Source organism: Ipomoea triloba, chromosome 11 (genome assembly GCF_003576645.1).
Source record: "Ipomoea triloba cultivar NCNSP0323 chromosome 11, ASM357664v1".
NCBI lineage: Eukaryota > Viridiplantae > Streptophyta > Magnoliopsida > Solanales > Convolvulaceae > Ipomoea > Ipomoea triloba.
This window is the reverse complement of record NC_044926.1, coordinates 25,128,860-25,150,657: the sequence shown is the minus strand read 5'-3', so window position 1 is coordinate 25,150,657 and position 21,798 is coordinate 25,128,860. Positions and strand designations below refer to the sequence as shown.

The window sequence follows — 21,798 nt, the reverse complement described above, 5'->3', positions numbered from 1 at the left end:
ATGAAGCTTTAAGCTCCTTGAAGGAACATAGCTTCCTAGTTATGAAACAGTCTGCGATTCAAGTTTTCTATAGCATAGTTAGAAAAGTTGTTTCTATGTCTGACTGTAAGGAATGGTTTATCATTTCATTGATCGTTGATGTAAACGTTTTATGTTATGAATTAATGGAATAGCTACGTTTACTTTCAAAAAAGTAGTGAAGTGTATTCTAATTTTATCTTATCAACAAACACAATCATGATTATTATATAATAAAAAGAAATAGGATAAAATATTGGTTGGCCAGAAACCAGCGGCGGACTTGTGATTACGTGATACCCCTAAGCTATTTAGTATTTACATGTTGGACCACCTTTCATCACCTTACATTCTTATTTACTCAATTTTATTCTAAGTACCTATATGGCTATATTTGTTTTATTGTCATGCATGCTGCTTTTTCAGCATGCCCAAAAAAACTAAAAATTATATTGCAGTACGTATTAATTGATTAATTAATTAATTAGCCTAATGACTAGGGAGAGGGGTTAATAAACCTTTTGACATTTGAAGAGTTGTTTTTCATTTTTCTTATCACCACAATTCATAGGACTTGTATAAAAATAAAATAAAAAATTTACAATACTTTAACCCTAATTTTAATTAAGTTCAGTAATTTAAAGGCTATTTAGGTCAACCAAAATTTAAAATAATTATTCAAATATGTATGTTAGCCAAAGACTTACAACTTGGGAGTTGGGAGTAGTCTGCCTTTCTCAACTTGTCTCAAAATTCAAACATTAGACCTCAATAAAATTTACTACACATATTATTATGAGTTAATTACTAAAGTGGTCCATTAACTATAACAAAATTACTAATTTGATTCTTGACCTTTTTTTTTTGTCTAATTAAGCCCTTGACTTTAAAATTTTTAACTAATTTTGTCCTCTATTTGTTTAGCCGTCAGACGTCTGTTTATTCGAGACCAAATTGATAATTTTACTATAATTAAGGGACCATTTCGATTATTAACGTTTCGATTTAATAAGAGAAGAAATGGTGCATTGATGACCTAAATGGTCCCTTGACTCTAGTGAAATTACTAATTTGGTCTCGAGTAAACGGACATCTGACGGCTAAACAAATGGTGAACCAAATTAGTTAAAAATTTTAAAGTTGAGGACTTAATTAGGCACATAAAATAGTCAATGATCAAATTGATAATTTTGCTATAGTCAATGGACTATTTTAATAATTAACTCTATTATTATTATTATTTTTATTATTATTAGAGTCATTTCCATTGGATGAAAATGTGTAAGGAAGACCACTGCAAAGAGTAAAAAGAGATGATCAAAACATGAAAAGACCAAAATATCCCTATCTTGGACGGTTATTTGACGAAATTTTAACGGTTGACTAAAAGTGACAAGAGCTAAATAAAACTGGCCGTAATGTGTCAAAAATTAATGAAGTGGACTAAAATTGGCAATGCCCCAATAACAATAGGAGCTAAAATGGAAATGACTCATTATTATTATTGTTCTATTTTTTAGATTTTTCATATTCATTCGATTCCATTTGCCACTCTTTTGTAAGAGAAGAAGTCAATGTATACGTTTGTAATGCTTTTCTAGAATGCCGTTTGGTCAATTCTACTACTGTAAGGTAGAAGTAAACTTTGGGGCAAGACTTTGGATTATATTCAAACATAGGAGTTAGCTACTTTATTTGCTCAAAATTCCACATCATATCAATGTTTGCAAAAATGTTTTTTTTTCTTTTTCATTTCTTGCATTATGATCTTAATTTTATCTGCCACAAATTTTGTTTTTAAGAAAGTAATACATTATAATAGAATTAGTAGTACTAAAAAAAAAGATGAAGAAGAAGAAAGTAGTACATTGTCTTGGAGTATGAGGGACAACTACACAAAATAATAAAGTTTAAAAGTTCATGATTGAAGCCAAGTAATTAAGGGTGTGTTTGAAAGGGTGATTTGAGTTATTCACTACTTCAACCACTTTTTGAAAGGTCATTTGAATGAGCTGCATATTAGAGTAGTTTATTGTATTCTTCTCCTTGTATCTATATCACTAACAAAATGTATATTGTAATTTTTTTCATTAAGGGGCATGTTTAGAAACTTAGAAATTAAAAAAAAAATCTAGAAAATGATTCATTTTTTGAAAAATATTTTAATTTTTTAGGTATTTGCTGAAGGTCAAAAAATTTCTTTTTTTTAACTGAAAGATAATTAAGAAATTATTTGTTGGTTCTTTTTTTTTTTTTCCTTGGAAATGAACATATTATTTGTTATAATAATAATAATAATAATAATAATAATAATAATAAGTGGTGGTGGTGGTGTGGTGTTGTGATTGAGGTAATAATAAATTAATAATTCAGAAATTAGCTTGAAAATATATGAGAAAGAAAAGAGAGACGGAAACATAAAGAATTCGAAAAAGGTCTTTCGACACAAAATTAAGGAAGAATTTTTATGCTAAATTGAGACATTTTTCTAGTGATAAATATTTTTCTTAGATTTTATTTTCTTTGAATGTTCAAATACAAAACATTAAAAAAAAAATTAACTTTTCGAAAGTCATTTTTGAATTTCTAAATCAATCCTAAATATACAGGGAGTAATATTATTAAAAATTGATATGAAATTAAAAAGGTAAGAGCCCATAAAATTCATCGCTGGAAAGTTGTTCCCATGACAATTGACACGCTAACCTACGCTCTCCATTTCTAACCTTTATTATTCTTCTTCCATTCAAATCCTCATTTTCTTGATCTCATCCATTTTAACTCTTATTTATTTCCATATATAGCATCATATTTTGATAAAGAGAGATGTATAAGGCATTGATTATATATCTAAAATCTAAAAAAATATAATAAATTCATATTATGTTCCTGATTTTTCTCAATCTTTTCTTTCAAATTTGTTATATATTACGCTATAAAATTATATTATACATTTTTTGGATATAAATATCTCTACAATTATAACTTTTTTTTCATTAATATTACCATGCACATGCATACACAATATCTTTTCTATTTTATTTAGATTTTAATTAAATAGTACCATAATTATATATTTAGTAATTTATCATATCTAAAATTCTTACTCTAATAATATTAATCATACTATAATTATTACTAAAATTAGCAATAATATTTTAATATAATATGAATCCTACAACTATGAATATATATATATATATATATATATATATAAAACTATTATTTTAAAAATATTTTTATATAATTAAGATTTTAACACTGAATATTAATATTGTGCATATATTTTTATGCATCGAGCATATATTTTATAAAATAATACTCTATAATAATTATTTTGAGGGTATAATAAGTGTGATAAAAGAATTTTTGTCCACAAAAAATGATATTTCTAATTTTTAAAATCCCCAACACTCCAAAATGACTCGGTGGGTCATTATTAGGTTGATAAAGAAGTTTCTTTTTCATAAAATTTCACATATATAATGGGGTTAAGAAATAAAACAAAGATTATCTTTTCTCCCCGTCGAATCGTCGATAGTCGCTTCGACTCTTAAAATGGTGTTCCTTGGAGAGCAGTACTAATACCCTCATTATCTTTGGTAAATCAAACCTCGGATCCAGCCTTAATCATCGCTTGGTCGCCATGTTTATCGTAAACATGGTTGTCGTGTTAGCGTTCTGCGTGTCGGTTTTCGCGGCGGTGAGGCTGTTCTTGTATCGAAGTGCTCTGGTGTTCGCTCTGAGGAAGTGGTCGGATTGGATAGACGACAGGATTCATGTTCACCAGTTCTTCAAAGTCCCGCAGCTTAACCAAAACGCTCAGGAGAATCAGCTGTACAGGAAAGTCTTCGTCTACGTTAATTCTCTGTCCTCCCTCGAGGATTCCGATTTCATTAATTTGGTGAAATCCGGCGGGAAATCCAACGATATTTTGCTCTGCCTCGACGATAACCAGGTTGTTCAGGATCAGTTTCTCGGGGCGAGAATCTCGTGGATGAATAAGGTGGAGGTTGGGGGACGGAGCCTTGTGTTGAGGATAAAGAAGAAAGATAAGCGGCGGATTCTTCGGCCTTATCTTCAGCATATTCAAACGGTTTCCGATAACATCGGGCAGCGCCGGCGGGAATTGAAACTGTTCATGAATCGCTCACCGTCGGATGATTGCGCCAGCGGACGGTGGAGATCTGTTCCGTTCACGCATCCTTCCACTTTCGACACGGTGGTGATGGAGTCGGATCTGAAGAACCGGGTCAAGTCCGACCTGGAGACGTTTCTGAAATCGCAGCAGTATTATCACAAACTAGGCCGCGTTTGGCGGCGGAGTTTTCTCCTCTACGGCCCTTCCGGTACCGGCAAGTCCAGCTTCATCGCCGCCATGGCCAATTTCCTCAACTACGATGTCTACGACATCGATTTATCTAGGGTTTCGGATGATTCCGATCTCAAATTGCTTCTGTTGCAAACCGCTAGCAAGTCGGTGATCGTTGTCGAAGACGTCGATCGGCTAATCCAGGAGAAATTAATGGCGGTGAGCTTCTCCGGATTGTTGAATTTCATGGACGGCATAGTGAATTCGTGTTGCGGAGACGAGAAAATTATGGTGTTCACGATGAATTGCAAGGATCATATCGATCCGGCGATGCTCCGGCCGGGGAGAATCGACGTCCATATCCACTTTCCCTTATGTGATTTCAACTCCTTCAAATGTTTAGCAAACAGCTATTTAGGCGTGAAAGAGCACAAGCTGTTTCCCCAGGTGGAGGAGATTTTCCAGACCGGCGCGACGTTGAGCCCGGCGGAAATCGGAGAACTAATGCTGGTCCACCGGAGCTCCCCGAGCCGCGCCATTAAGTCGGTGATCACGGCGCTGCAGACGGACGGAAGACACGGCGGGAGATGGCGTCGGTTGACGGAAATCTCGTCTCTGGCGACGCCGTCGCCGCCGCGTACGGACGAGCAAGGTTGCGCCACCTGGAAAGATACCGTCCCTGTAGCCAAGGAGTTCCGGAAGCTGTACGGACTGTTGAGAATGAAGAGCGCCAAGAGATCTGAACCTCTGGATCATGACTTGGAATCAATCCAACGGTGAACGTTTTTATTACAAAAAGATAATCAAAATCTTATTTTATTTTTGTAACTTGTCAATCTGATAGTTGATACAGCAATTAAGATTTTAGGATTTTGTTTAAACTTGTGGTTGAGCTCCGCCCTTGTAAGCCGTACGATGTAAATGATAATGTTTTTATTGGATTAAATATAGGTTATGGGGAAAGATGAGATTAATTTGATCACTAAAATCCATTATTGTACTAATTCATTTTTATTACACGTTGGAATGAGTTGTGTGCCACCATTCATATCTTAAGATATTTAAAATTAGTTTTCAAAAAAAAAAATGATATTTAAAAATAATGCCAATCGTGTGGGTGGAGGCAGACAATTAAATGTGATTAACGTTAAACGTGAGAGAGGTGTCGGGAGATTGGTTGAGAATGTAATGGAGTAGGGAAAGGAATCAAGTGAAGGAGAAGCCTGCACAAATAATTCAATTGGATTTTAGTGATTGTGGGAAGGGTACATATAGTCATATAGATATGCACAAATACTTAATGGCCGGTAGAGAATATGTTAATTGAAGACACATAAGATGTTAATTAACATGTTATGTGTCAACAGTTAACATATTTTGTACATGCAATTAAAAATTTATGTGTCTATAATTATCATGTTATGTGTCTGTAATTATTATGTGATGTACCTTCAATTTGTTTACTGTACAAAAATAATTAATTGCGGATACATGTGTCAACTATAAGTACAAGATTTGAATGTTTTTTTTGGACCAGAATCTGTAATACAAGGTAAACCTTATTATGTGGACCTGGGTCCAAAATGACGTAGATACACAATTTACATATTAAATGTTTACAATTTACCTTTTAAAAACTCACAACTTGTATATTACAAATACAAAATGTTAACATATATGTAATTGATTACCTTGTTTTGTATTCACAAATTCATTTCAAATATTGTAGTCAATTCCAATACTAAAAATACACAATTTAATCTTTTTAAATTTTAGTATAGTCTTGTATTCACAAATTCTCTTCTATAGTTATGTGTTTTGATTTAAAAACACGATTTACATTCTGAAAGTTCACAATTCCAATATTAAAAATACACAATTTAATGTCGTTTAAGACCATGACCAATATCCATGGTATAACAACTGTCAAGTGAGGGTTGGGCCTACTAAACAATTTGCATCTGGTACTCATCATTGGGCAACATGTTAATGATTCAGGTTGTCTGTTTGCGTATAGGTTGAGGATGAAATTTGGCCAACCCAATTCTCATCAACATACACTTGCTTCTTGTCTTCCTATTTTCCACATTATGTTTTCTGTTCTGATCTGTTACAACAAGTGGTCTTCATTTTTTGTTGGAAATACACAACAAGTGACAACAAAAGTCGTCTTCACTAAATCTTCATCCTTAATTAAACAAATTTCTTGTATTCTTAGTTCAATCATCAAATCCAACATTATTTTATTTCATTATTGTTGGGAAAAATGCAAGCCACGAAAAGTTTTGTGGTTCACAGCTTACTCATGGTTTAATATTCACTATAAACTAATGAATGGTTAAGATCCTTTAAATAGTATGTGGCCTCAATTGCTTGCCCTTCCCTATTTAAAAAGCTTTGCATTGAGTTTAGTACATAAGACAAAGATTGTCCATTTCTTTCTTGTGTATCATTATTACTCTGAGTATGGTGTATAAGTTCTAATCCAAACTTCGGGTGCATGAAGATGGGGATTGTTGTGTTAACCGTCGCTAACCGACGCCGTTTTTGTGAGCTTGCATCAGTAGCGGCGAATTTGTTTCTATGACAATGGTTATACCACGGCACAACAGTAGATCATATTGGTAGGAAGTAAAGAGGAGATTGTTGGACTAGCTTTTGGCAAAAAACAAACGTTGGATCTTAACAAAATGTAGTAATTGAAATTGACCTCAACCTAAGTATTCTCGTACCAAAAAGGGTTGTTGCAACTGTTACTAAACACAAAAGACTTAAAATAGCTACAAAACATTGTTTTAATGTCCAATTGCTTCATTTCGCCATGTCTCTATGAATACCATTTGAAATATTCTTCGACCAACCATTTGGAATATTCAAAATTCCAAATGCATATATGTTACGTAGTATATCATTTATTATAGTTTGTTTTTCTTATGCTAAATGAGTGTTATATGGTGCCTAAAATATTATAGTACATTTAAAATGTCCTCCTTTTATTATAATCACATTAACATCAATATTTCAAGAAGGAAATAAATAATGCTAAAATATTAATCTGATTCTTATATTTTTGTTGTGAAATCAATATAATCTCTAATCAATATAAATCTATCATATGCTAATTTCACTCAATTCCTTTTAGATTTTTAACATTTTTTTGAGATAAACGAGAGAGACGAACCCAGTAACTAAACTAGCACCCTTCAGTAACAACAGAGAATTTCAGTTGGATCATTGCTAAGAGCTTCCATGTCAAATCCCGGAGGTACATTACTATTTTTTTACCCTATGTTTGGATTATCCATGTGATTTTTAACAATTTATTTGCTTGCCATTAATTTACTATTTTTTTTAGTCTTGCCACATTCACTACCTACCTATAAAGGAGTAACTAACCTAAAAAAATAAAATAAAATTATTTGTGCAGGTAAATTTGCTCCGTGATATAAAAAGTTAAATAAATAAAATAAAATAAAATAAAATCTATTAATTTCATTTTAATTATGTAGCTTTCTCATTATGCATATTTGGCACCTCATTTGAAAAATCGATTAATAAATGAAAGAGAACAATTTTAATTGGTGTACGGATCTTTATAAATCTCAACTAACATGATTCACGAGTGTCCACATGACACCATACACAAAGCCACACGCTAAGACCACCTTTCATCTATCCATTCAAATGATAAGAAGTCTTAATTGACAGCTCTGGTCATAGGGTGAAGTTTGAGAAGAGTGACCAAAGACTGAATATCACTTGCAATAGTGTGGAGTTCTCTCAAAGTGAGAGAGGCCTCTAAGTTTAGTTGAATTCCTCTCATAGTGAGGGGAGCCACTGTGTTCAGTCATTTGGATTGGAGGTTCAACTTTTTGGAAAAAATTTAAATAATAAGAAAAACAAATAGGTATAGGTTTGACATTATTGTATATAAAGGCTCATAAATCATTAAGATATATCTCACAATTTATTAATAAACAATGTGTGTAAAGTCATTTTACATGAAATGTGTAATTTTCTTTTGTACTTAAAATGTTGTAAGAATGAATAAGTGGATAAATCAAATTACGGGATTCAAATTTTAAAAATAATCTCCAAAGGTCAATAGAGTGAAAGCAAGGAAAAAATTTCAAAGAAATGACTCCGTGTGCTTATAAGTTGCTAATGCACACGAGTAAGTTCATTATGAGATTTGATTTGTACCCTTTGGACGCAAGAGAAAAATTTTATGCTATATAATTCAAACTCATTCTAAATGAGAATTGTATATATAATGGTATAAATTCACATTCATTTTCAAAGTGGAATAAAGGCTTCCTCCAAGCTTTCCCAATTTCCACCTTTATTTTTCCAACTCAAATAGCTCTATTTTGAAAATTAATTTCTCATTCATCAATTACGTTTTGAGTGTACAATATATCAATTTTTCCGTCTATCACTTAGAATAATCAAAATTTATTTTTGACTCAATCCGAACTAGAATTAGACTCCACATATATTTGTATCACAAAATAGCCACATAGCCATTTAAAATGTTATTTTTGCTACAAAATTTCAACAAATGTAATATATATTTTTTAAATAAAGATATTGAGTGTCTCACGTGGAACGGTCTCATACAAAATTTACTCTTTACATTTTCTAGTAGTCATCAGGATAGAAGCGTTGACAGATTTTAAATTTGAAGTTTAAACTTATTTAAATGATACGAAAATGGAAAAAGTTGCAATACCCTACATTGTACGTCTTAGGTTATGATTACTAATTATATTATTAGAAGGTGTGCATGTGTTGGTTAATGATGATAACACGGTGTATCCTCTTCCTCGCACTCTTCCTCACGTTTCTATCTTATTTAGCAATTAATTAATTAAACTGCCTAACGCTTCATTATTCTGCTAATCAACTAATTGCCTACCTCAATCCAACTTTCTTCTCTCTTTTTTTTTTCCAATTAAATTCTAATTATTGGGATAGAATATACTCCGTGTGTGTGTCTCTATATATATATATATACTAGTTTTATACGCGCATTGAGCGAATGTGTTAATGCCCAATGTTTATATTTAAATAAATATTTGAAAGTATATCAATGCAAGATTATATAGGAGAAGTTTATACATGGGTAATTGAATGTCGAATTTTTTTATTTAAATATCTAACTCAAAGTATATGAATCCAAAATAATATAGAAAATTCATTATAATTATTACTAAAATAAATGTTTGCAACCTTGTAAAATCGATAGTCTAAATATTTGGTCTAAAAATGATAGTCTAAATATAAATACTACTTTTAATTTGAATTTTTCTAAGTGCTCTTAATTCTCTTTTGAGTAACATTGTCATTGTCTTCATCTTTACTATTTGTTCTCTTCCTTTTTATTGGTAGTGTGTTATTTGCAATTCGGTTATTGTTGGTAGCATAGATGAAAACATCATGCAATGAGATTATGATATAGGAGCTATGGACTTTCCTTTAGGTCGGTGTTCTGCTTGGGGTTCATTTGGTTCAACCATTATTGTTGAATGAGTTATTGTTGATAAAGAAATCCCTAGTTTAAGAAAAAAAATTAAATAAATTAATAAAAATTTGAAATTTTAAAATATTATGTATTCCAAAGATATTAAAAGGTAGTTTCTCGCTTCAATTTGCTGGGTAATGGGTTATTTGAGTACTTTCATTGTCAACAGATCCTCCAAGTAGTTAATATGATTGGTTTCAAACTATTCTTTTTTATTTTTTTCATGGTATTAAAGAAATACATATGTATCATTTTTTGGTGTAACTACTAATTTATTTAATTCAATAAGAGTAAAATAGAGTGATTCCGCTTCAATTTGTTGGGTTATTATTTGAGTACTCTCTTTGTCAACCAATCCCCAAGTAGTTAATATAATTAGCTTCAAATTATTTTAATTTATTTTTCATAGTATTAATAAACCACTTGGTAAATAAATATATAACATTATTTTGTACTATAACTTTGATATTTAATTACAAGATATTGTAAAAATAAGATAATGGACAATGTAATGAATATCAATTGATAAATTTGAATGTAAAGAATCTTTGCATGAGAGAAAATAAAGACAATATAACTAATGAAATTATTTCTATTATTTAATTTAATTTTTTGATAATGAATAATTTTTTCAAATAAAGGTATTGTAGACACATAATTCTAAATTAAAGAAATACATATGTATCATTTTTTGTTGTCTCTACTAATTTATTTATTAATTTAATAAGAGTAAAATATGGTGAGGAACTTAATAATGCCAAATTTTATTGGGATGAAGTTCGAACCTAAGACCTTTCTTATAGAAATTAATGGGTAAGTTAAAAGTTAACGGAATATTAACGGAGAAGAGAATATTTAACGGAAAACTTAACGGATAATCATAAAAGTAAGGTTAAATTAGGTAATCTCTATTAATAATATTAATCTGAATTATCTTAACCATCTATTTGATTAAATAATTCATCTGAACCATCCATTTGATTAAATAATTTGACCGCCATTTTTTCTACCCATTTTAGGTCTAACTCTCTTTGGCTCTTATTAGTATATATATATATAATCATAATTAGGTGCAAACCAGTTTTAACCTGTGAACTATTGAATGATTGCACCGCAACGGCTCTCAAACATGCCTGGAGGACTTTCGCAGTGCAATCCTTCAGGAAATCGCAGGTTCGCACGTTAAGGTCAGTTCGCACGTGAATATGGACAACGGCTCCCAAATATGGACGAAGTAAGAAGGTAATCCACTGAACCTCACAAACCGTGGCAGCCAAGGCACAATATTCAACTTATGAGGATGAACGGGATATAGTTGCTTGCTTCTTTGATCTCCACGAGACAAGAGCATGTTAGTATTATTATTATTATTGTTATGTTATTCTTTAATATATAGTTTGTATTAGATGGCTGAGAATAAGTCTTTAGCTCATGTCCTGTAGAATAGGAGAGTTCACTATATTATAACTAATAGGACTCTCTCTCTTTGTAACTGTTCAATCAATCAACGTGATCGTTCCTCTAATCTGGTATCAAGAGCGATAGGCTAGGGTCCTGTTAATTTTTTTTTTCCCTCACCTGCGCCGATGGCATCACCTCCCACCGCCGATAATGCCATTACCCCAGCCACTATTCCACCATCTTCCCCGATCACACCCACTACTCTTGCATCTGCACACCACTTTGTCTCTTTGAAACTAAACTCTTATAACTACCTATTTTGGAGAACACAACTAATTCCATTCCTCAAAGGCCAGGGCTTGCTTGGGTTCATTGACGGCACCACTCCATGTCCGCCGTCCACTGTTACTGCCGCTCCGCCGGTGACAGGTGCGTCCGCTGCTGTAGTCACGACGCCGAACCCTGCATATGCCATATGGAATCAACAGGATCAATCGATCCTCTCTTTGCTGATTTCGTCGCTCTCCGCTGAAGTTATGCACCTTGTCGTCGACCGGAACACCGCCAAGGAGGTCTGGGACTCCATCTCCTCGGCATTGGCCTCCACCACCCGCGCACGGTGCCTCAGCCTGTTGGGGCAATTTCAAACGCTGAGGCAGGGTAATTCAACACCGGCTGACTACCTCGACAAGGCTCAGATGTTGGTGGAGGCACTCTCTCTCGCCGGTCGCCCGCTGTCCAAAGACGAGCAAATCCTTTACGTTCTTCGGGGGCTGCGGCCTGAATTCCGAGCTATGGCGAGCTCCCTCACTTCACAGGCACGGAGGTCTCATTGTCGCAGCTGGCCGATTTGCTTCAAGCACAAGAGATCATCCACTCCGATGATCACCCGCCGGCGGATTATGGTGCTCCTGGTGCAGTGCCGGCGGCCTTTGTTGCTGGTCGCGGGAGACATGGCGGAAATCAATACCATCAAGGTGGCCGCCAATCGTCTAACGGCCGCGGGAGAGGCAATCGTGGCAGAGGCGGTCACAACCGCGGGCGTGGTGGAGGTCCACGGTGCCAGATCTGCAGATCTCACGGCCATACAGCCGTGAACTGCTTCCGCCGGTATGATGACCGCTCGTCTGCTCAGGCCAACGCCGCTGTTGCTGGTGAACCGGGAGTGTCGGCTGGGGCGGATTCCTGGTTCGCTGATACTGGAGCATCCACGCACGCAACACCGGCAGATGCAATGTTGCAGCAGTCCGAACCTTACTCTGGGAATGACGTTTTAATAGTTGGTAATGGCGCAGGTCTGAACGTTTCACGTGTGGGGCAAGCGATTATCCCTTCCGAGTCTAAATCGTTAAAAATGACCAATATATTACATGTTCCCAATTTAACTTTACCTCTATTGTTAGTTTATCGTTTTACAAACGAAAATAATGTGTTCTTTAAATTTCACAAAAATATGTTTCTTGTGAAGGATTGCAACACCCGGGCGATTCTGCTTAAAGGATCAACTAGCGGGGGCCTTTACAAGTTACTGGTGCCACGAGTTCATTCTGCCTTTCTTTCTGCTCGGGCATCACCCATAATCTGGCATCAACGGTTGGGTCACCCAAATCACCAAGTTCTTCAGAAAATACTCAAAAATTGCCCGGTCATTCCAAATAAAGTTCGTGCCGCACAACTCTGTTCAGCGTGTCAACTCGGGAAGTCAGCTCGGTTTCCATTAGATAGAGTTTTTAGCTCCAGTAATAATGTTTTAGATCTTTTGTATACGGACATATGGGGTCCATCACCTATTCTTTCGCATTCTGGTTACCGTTATTTTGTATTGTTCGTCGATGATTATTCGCGTTTCACCTGGTTTTACCCTCTGCGGTTAAAATCGGATATCTATAAAACTTTTGATTTGTTTCGAGCGATGGTAGAACGCCATTTTTCGCGTTCTATCAAAGCTATTCAGTCTGATTTAGGGGGTGAGTACCGTCGTCTGCATAAGACTTTTGAAACACTAGGCATCACTCACAGGCAATCATGTGCCTATACACACGAACAAAACGGTCGTGTTGAGCGCCGGAACAGATACATTGTCGAAACCGGCTTAGCCCTACTGGCTGAAAGCTCAACTCCACAGCAATATTGGGACTACGCCTTTGAAACGGCAACCTTCTTAATTAATTGCCTACCTTCCTCGGCTATAAACTTTAAAACCCCATATTTCCTCCTAAACAAAGTCCAACCACCATATACTTTCTTCCGAGTCTTCGGGTGTTGTTGCTACCCGTACCTCCGTCTCTATAATCGTCATAAAATTGAGTTCCGTTCCACTCCTTGTGTCTTCTTAGGTTATCGCTGTATGGACCTCACAACGGGAAAAGTTTATATCTGTCGTCACGTCCGCTTTGATGAAAATGTTTTTCCTTTTGCTACCTTACAGGTTCAGCAAAATCTTGAGCCCGCGTCACCGCCTTGGGGGGTTGGTCCAGTTCTGGTTACTCCGAACTCAGTCCAACTCCCAGCAGTACCTGTTTCCACGGAACAGCCATTAGCTCACGAACCTGTACCTTTACCTATTGAGGCGCCTCATTTATCCCCTGAGCCTGTCCCACCGCGGCAAACCCAGGTTCAGACTCAGGACAATGCACATAATATGCGCACACGTCGCAAGACTCGAGGCACGAATGAGCAGTTCTTTGCCTTAACTGCAACTGCGGATCCCACATGTTATTCTCAAGCTGTTTGTCATCCTCAATGGCGTGATGCCATGGATCAAGAATTCAACGCACTCCTACATAATCACACGTGGCGTCTAGTGCCGCCAACTCCTCTTATGAATGTAATAGGGTGCAAGTGGGTCTTCCGCACCAAACGCAAGGCAGATGGATCCGTGGAACGCTACAAGGCGCGCCTAGTTGCAAAGGGTTTTAATCAAGTAGCCGGTGAAGATTTCTTTGACACCTTCAGCCCTGTCGTAAAACCGACTACAGCCCGGATCTTATTCTCTCTTGCAGTATCAAACCGCTGGACCTTGCGACAGCTAGACGTACACAACGCATTTCTTAATGGGCACCTTTCTGAGACTGTTTACATGAAGCAGCCACCGGGTTATGAGGATCCAGCTCATCCGGGCCACGTCTGTCACCTACAGCGCTCTCTTTATGGTCTCAAACAAGCTTCGCGTGCGTGGTTCAAACGTCTCCATGATTACCTACTCGCAACTGGGTTTTCAGCCTCAAAGACGGATGTGTCACTATTTTACTACACAACCAATACTTCCCGGGTATTTATGCTTGTCTACGTCGACGATATTATCATGATGGGCAATGATTCGTCTCTAATCGATCAATTACTCGATCAACTTGCGGGTACCTTTAAAATCAGGGATCTAGGAAAACCGAATTTCTTTCTTGGTATTGAAACTCTTCCTACTACAGATGGCTATATACTGTCACAACGTCGCTACATGACGGATATTCTATCTAGGGCCGGCATGACTGATTGCAAATCTTTGGCGACTCCAGCTTCTATCACTCAAGCAGCTTCTCCGGCTGCTGACCCATGTGATAACCCGACTCAGTATCGCCGTATTGTTGGGGCTCTACAGTACTTAACCATCACCAGACCTGATCTTTCTTTTGCAGTTAACAGGTTGTGTCAGTTCATGCACTCTCCTACGGAAGAGCACTGGGTCTTCTCAAGCGAGTATTACGTTATGTTAAGGGCACTCAGCTGCATGGGCTTCGATTTACCTCATCTCCATCTACAGATATTCACGCCTATTCAGATTCGGACTGGGCCGGGTGTCCGGTGGATCGGAAGTCCACAAGCGGCTATGCAGTGTTCCTTGGGGATAATTTGGTGTCCTGGCTATCTCAAAAGCAACGCACCGTTGCCGTTCGTCTACAGAGGCTGAATATAAAGGCCTGGCTGATGTCTCGGCTGAGGTTACTTGGATTGTCTCTTTACTGCGGGAACTTGGTCTACATTCTGGGAAACCAGCCACTCTCTGGTGTGACAATCTTGGGCCACTTATCTTGCAGCTAATCCGGTCTTCCATGCCAGAACGAAGCACGTAGAGATTGACTACCACTTTGTTCGTGACAAAGTTGCGTCTGGGGAATTTATCGTCAGCTTCGTCTCCACCAAGGAACAGATTGCAGACATCTTTACGAAGCCTCTACCTGGGCCCCGTTTCCGGACTCTTCGTGACAAGCTCAATGTTGTTGCTGTACCACCTTGTGCTTGAGGGGGTGTGTTAGTATTATTATTATTATTGTTATGTTATTCTTTAATATATAGTTTGTATTAGATGGCTGAGAATAAGTCTTTAGCTCATGTCCTGTAGAATAAGAGAGTTCACTGTATTATAACTAATAGGACTCTCTCTCTTTGTAACTGTTCAATCAATCAACGTGATCGTTCCTCTAATCGAGCAGACCCCATGAAGACACAAAACCCGGTGATGGACCTGCGTGTTTCTGGGCATGAGGCCCAATCAGAATTTGAGAATACGTTCAGCTAGATATTGCTATGTTTGGGATAAAATAATCCCTGACCAGGAGCCTTCTTGATGTAGCGAAGGACTCGGTATGCAGCAGCCATATGCTCAGTCGTCGTTGGGACATCCACATATTCACTTAACTGTTGTATATATATATCATATGTAATATCAGGTCTCGTGTTAGTAAGATACAACAGTCGCCCTACAAGGCGTTTGTAACTAGAAGCATCACTGAGGGTGGTTCCACCTTCTTTGTTTAGGCGATGTCCAGGAACCATTGGAGTATTAACCGGTTTGCAATTGATAAAGCCAGCTTCATTTAGAATGTCCAAGGCATACTTAAGTTGACATAAATTCAAGCCAGATTGTTTCATGTGAGCCTCGATTACCAGAAAATAGCCTAGGCTACCCAAATCTTTAATTTTGAATGCATTGTCAAGATAAATCTTGAGCTCTTGAATCAAAAGTAAACTAGGGCTTGTAACTATAATATCGTCGACATAAACAAGGATAACAATGGAGGACATATCCCGGCCCTTAGTGAATAAAGAGGGATAAGATATTATTCAGTATGTTATGTTCAGTACATTGCATGAAGAAGAAAGGAGGTTATATATACATGCTAGAGAAGACGACGGTTATAACCACCTACAAGGGAAAATTACACAACAACCCTCCTTAGCATTTATCAGCTTCTGTTCGTTCGACTTACACATTTCATCCTCCAAATATCTTACTTCAATTGAATTCATCTTCACATCATCAAATAAGCATACTCGCAATTTGATCTCAAAACTCATGACTCCCTTCAATTAAGTCTACATCTATCCAGACTGCACAATTAATAAGATTTAACTCAAAATTGATCAAATTGAAAAATAACAAACCTAAAATCACAATGAAATAGTATATAAACTATGCACATATTCTAGGCCTATCAATTGCTTGAATCAGAGTTGTGAGAACTGGACATCCTCACCATTAGTAGTAGATAGCACGCTTGAGCTTGTATGCCGAGTTCTCAATGAAAACACGAATGATTGAATAAATGAACTTCTATGGCCCCAATTAATTAAAGAGATAAATAAATGGGACAAGATGTTGAGTGGAAAAGACAGATGCGTTATATTAATCAATTGTGTAATGAGATTACAAGAAAGATTGTGTGTCTAAACAAGATAAATAGTGGCAATTTGTACTATTTTTAGCCCTGTGATCGTCCTTGAGAAAAGAGTGGATGGTTAAGACCACTTTGACCAAGTCTACATGCCCCACCTGGCCTCACGGTCGGGCCTATACCATAAGCAAGGCCAAGCACCAGGCTCAACCTTTGGTTGCCAGGAAGGTCAAGCGTTGGGCTCAGGCTCAGCCGCCTGGGAGTCGAGCACTGGGATCGACCCTGAATGTTTCGGGGCCGATCAACTTCATCTTGTTCCATTTCATCAGATTGATTTGCTTCAATCCTGTTTTCAATATATCTAATATATACAAAATTATTTGTCCGCAATATGGTGGGCTTCCTTGCGTTACAGTCATAAAGTGGCACATCAAATATAATAATAACTTTATTACCTTTTAATTAAATCACTAACAAGCTGTGCATTTCTATCTACCAAACAACTAATATAATATCTGTCATGTTTGCTGATATTTTCCTTTCCTTTTACTTTTCTATTTTATATTATTTTGTGTGGACAAGGATACAGCTTAGCTTCTATCTTCACATCTTGTGTCCCATAGCGCAAAATTTTATAGTGACTACTCGTGAATCCATTTTCAATATTGTATTTAAATATAATGCTTGTACGTTGTTGTAATAATGACCCAACATGCTATAATAATAAAATTTAAAATTTAAAAAATAACAATGTGATAATAGTTGATGCGTTGGATACCCATAATTCAGCAATTGATGTCAATTTTAGTGATCAGCTTCGGCTCAAGTTGTCAGTTAAACTCCGTTTCATGATTTATATCCGCAGTGACTAAAAAAAATGATATATAAAATTAGGATTAATCTAATTAAATTGGATTCACTTAATATTTATATTAAAAAAAAAAAAAAAAGTTATAGTGGAGGCTTTCATCTTCTCCAACCTTTCTGGTTCACAAGTAACCAATGGATACCCTATCGAGTCCCGTCTCCTCCTTCACAGTCCCCACCGCTTCCAGAAGAAAATCCCTCGACGTCTTTCGCCATTTCCACCTCCTCCCACCCCGACGAAATTCCTTATCCAATTTCAGGTCCACCACCGCCACAAATTCGGAATTCTCCACCACCGCCGTCCCCTCCAATCGGATCCCGCCACCCAAGCCACATCCCCCGCCCCGGGAAGCGTCTCTCCACCGGAGAGCCGCGAGCGGGTACGCGGCGGCGCTGGTGGACATAGCGAAGCGCAACAACTCCCTCGACGCGGTGCGGAGGGATGTGAGGCGGGTGTGGAAGTGGACGAGGAACGAGCACCTCCGGGCCGCCCTGACGGACCCTCTGCTAGAAAACAAGGAAAAAGGAGAAATCCTCAAAGAGATTGCGGAAAAGGGAAATATCCACAAGCTATTGGGAGCTGTGTTGAAGATTCTGGCCGGGAAAAACAGAGCGGAATTGTTGAGCGAAGTATTGATGGAGTTTGAGAGGATATACGATGAACTCTGCGGGACTGCTCGAGTGGTGTTGCTTTCGGCGGCGGAGAACAAAGAGACGGCGGCGTTGGAGGTTGCGAAGACGGTGCATCAGATTAGCGGCGCTTGGAAGGTCAAGGTTAGCCGCTGCAGTTTGGGTGTCGCTACTTAAATAATTATATTAATCACACGTTATTATTTATTAATTACAATACAATGCTCCTTAATCCTTATCTTGTCGTAGCCCTTACCATTCTTGTCTTCTTCTTTGTTTAATTTCCAAACATGAATAATCTGGTCTGAAGGTTGCTTGTGTGTCGATCTGTAGTTTGGTAGCAGTGGGTACGTGGTAGATGCTCGATCATAATTAATTATTAATGAATAATAATAATGGGAAATCTCAAACAGAACAACTACTGCAAATTAAGTAGAGAACAAGAAAGGCACGCAGTGTTTAATAATCAATATTTATGGGTAGGGATATGAATATATGAACTGAGATTGATCATGTTTGTTTGTTAAGATTTTTAGAGTGTTTATATTTGTGTTCTTTTGTTAAGTTTTTTGAAAATCATGTTTGTATTCGTTTATTAGTGTTCGTTAATGTTCACGAACTAACGCTTAATAATCAAAGACACGCACATGTTCATGATCTGATCGTAATTCATTCATGAACAAAAAATGATATATGTTTACAAATAATAATGAAACAATTAAACAACACAACAACAAAAAATAATTTATGTTTACGAACATGTTCGCTCACGTTCATTAACGCTTAATTAATAACCAAACACATGCACATATTAATGATCACAATTCATTCATCATGAACACAAATAATAATCTATGTTTACAAACAATAACTAAACAAACATCACAATAGCATATTGTTGTTGCATTGTAAGCATATCCCCAGATATTGCGTATGAACATTAGATGGAGCTATATGTGTGTAATTGACCTTATTGCAGCCCCGAGCTCAATGGAATTGTCCAAACTATTGATGTTGTGAATTGCATATTATTAGAAGTGCATTGTTGTAAATGGTGTTTAGACTTCAGTTCAATAAATTGAATGCATCGTTTAATGTTCTGACTAGATTGTGAACAAAAGTCTGTAATTTTGGATTTAATTTCAAATGACCACATCTCCAAGCTATCAAGTAACATCAAAATACTGTGTTGGTATATAATTAATTAATGCCTATTTTGAAGCAGACAATAAGGGAAAAACGTAAGAGACCATGACATTATATCAAATAGAAGCAATGAAACCTGTAAGCCCAAACAATTGTCAACCTCAATTCATGTCAATTAGCAAGTTGTTAGAAATTGAAAGTTAGCTTTCACCTTTTTCTCTTTTAATTTGCTATAAATTCTATATTTTGCTTGTATATGAACTTAGATTGAATAAACAATTACTTCTCTTTCCCTAAAAACCAAAATGGTATCAGAGCTCTCAAAATCCTTATGGTTGATTTATGAATACTAAATCCAAGAGCAAAACCATATTTAGCATATTGTTCATACATTTCATCAAATATTTTTCTTTTCATGCATAGAGGTGAACTAGTTATGTCAACTTCATTTTCTACAACAAAATAATCAAATAACACATTTGCATATATAACTAATATTTTTAGCCATTCATCTAATACTTTAAAATATACATATAATACACAATTGCATAGAAGCTATTACTTTGCGTATAATTATATATTCTTAAGTATTATATTTTGAATAAAAAATATTATTATATTTTAATTCAAAACTATTACACTTTACTTGATTAATTAGTAACATCTCAACTTTAAGTAACAATTCAATTAGAAAGTACTGGTATTACATTTTGGCTAATAAGTAACACTTCAAGTAAAACGTAATAGTTTTCAAGCAAATTGAAATACATATATATTTAAGAGATACTTATAAGAGAAAATATAATATTTTTTACTACAAATTTAATGTTTTTCAAGTAAGATGCATTACTTAGAGATTAAAGTGTTAGTTCAGGAAAAACGAAGTTTTACTTATATTTTTATAAGTATTCCTTTTTAATTGAAAATATTACTTTTTAATATAAGAGTTTTAATATATTTATACTAGAAAAGTAAAACATTTTCTTACCTTTATTGTCTACAAATGTGCATAGTGCTTGTTAGAACCAATGGTAACTATATCCAGGGGACCTAAAAAATCATATGAGGGAGCGAAGTTTAAATGATTAGAAATGTCAATGACAAAATATCAAACACTCGTAATAATGTTCAAATACAAAATACATTATATATTACTAACAGGATAATTGGGCAAGGTACTAATTCGACCCAGTACGGGTCCGCCTCATCAAAAAACAATACTAAGGAACTGAACACACTTGTGGAGGCGGACGCATGGAAGTCAAACGACCACCCATTACACAGACACGACATATTGGAGAGGGGGATTACTCAGCGGCTCCCCATCATTACTCCTCCCACCATTATTACCCGATTCCGTTACACTCACCAGAAGAAGAGCTGTTGCACCCATAGTATAAGTAGTAGATCTGTTGAAGAGAAAGGGGGACACTATGTTTTCTTACACGCACATTCTTATACTAAACTATTGTACTTTATTGATCAATATTACTTCGATAATCATTTTTACCGTCAATTACAATAAAATGTTTTTGATTGACTACATGATAGCTAGGGGCATAGCCAAAAATATACTTGAGTGGAGTGAAAATGAGAAATTTTAAAACACTTTGAAATGATATAAAAATATTTATGACAAAATATGAAACATAATCAATTAGATAAAATAATTCGAATATTAAAGACAATATATTCATAAATACTTTTTAATTTTAATTTCTTTTAGCTTAGTTAGATCAACTTTAGGTTTTTCTAAATTAATTCGAATACGATGAAGTATAATATAATTTGTATATTACATTAATTAAAGAGTTAATTTTAATTTCTTTTAGCTTAGTTAGATCAACTGGTATTACATTTTGGCTAATAAGTAACACTTCAAGCAAAATGTAATAGTTTTCAAGCAAATTGAAATGTATAGATATTGAAGAGATACTTATAAGAGAAAATATAATATTTTTTACTACAAATGTAATGCTTTTCAAGTAAGATGCATTATATTACTTAGAGATTAAAAGTGTTCAAGAAAAACTAAGTGTTACTTATATCTACCTAAGTATTACTTTTTAATTGAAAATATTACTTTTAATAGAAGAGTTTTAATATATTTATACTAGAAAAGCAATACATTTTCTTACTTTTATTGTCTACAAATGCGCATAGTGCTGGTTAGAATCAATGGTAACTATATCCAGGGGTAGACCCAAAAAATAATCTAAGGGAGCAAAGTTTAAATGATGTTAGAAATGCCAATGACAAAATATCAAACACTCATAATAAGGTTCAAATAC

At 35.6% G+C, this 21,798-nt stretch overlaps 2 protein-coding genes across 2 annotated transcripts; both read left to right on the top strand.

The window, feature by feature from the left end:
• Positions 1-3,521: 3,521 nt before the first annotated feature.
• On the top strand, positions 3,522-5,318 carry LOC115997199 (AAA-ATPase At2g46620-like). The gene has a single exon (XM_031236707.1). The coding sequence runs from the start codon at positions 3,665-3,667 to the stop codon at positions 5,108-5,110; it is 1,446 nt and encodes a 481-aa protein (XP_031092567.1). The 5' UTR covers positions 3,522-3,664; the 3' UTR covers positions 5,111-5,318.
• A 12,486-nt stretch (positions 5,319-17,804) lies between these two features.
• On the top strand, positions 17,805-18,685 carry LOC115997562 (ATP synthase delta chain, chloroplastic). Its single transcript, XM_031237143.1, has one exon. The coding sequence runs from the start codon at positions 17,867-17,869 to the stop codon at positions 18,536-18,538; it is 672 nt and encodes a 223-aa protein (XP_031093003.1). The 5' UTR covers positions 17,805-17,866; the 3' UTR covers positions 18,539-18,685.
• Positions 18,686-21,798: the final 3,113 nt, after the last annotated feature.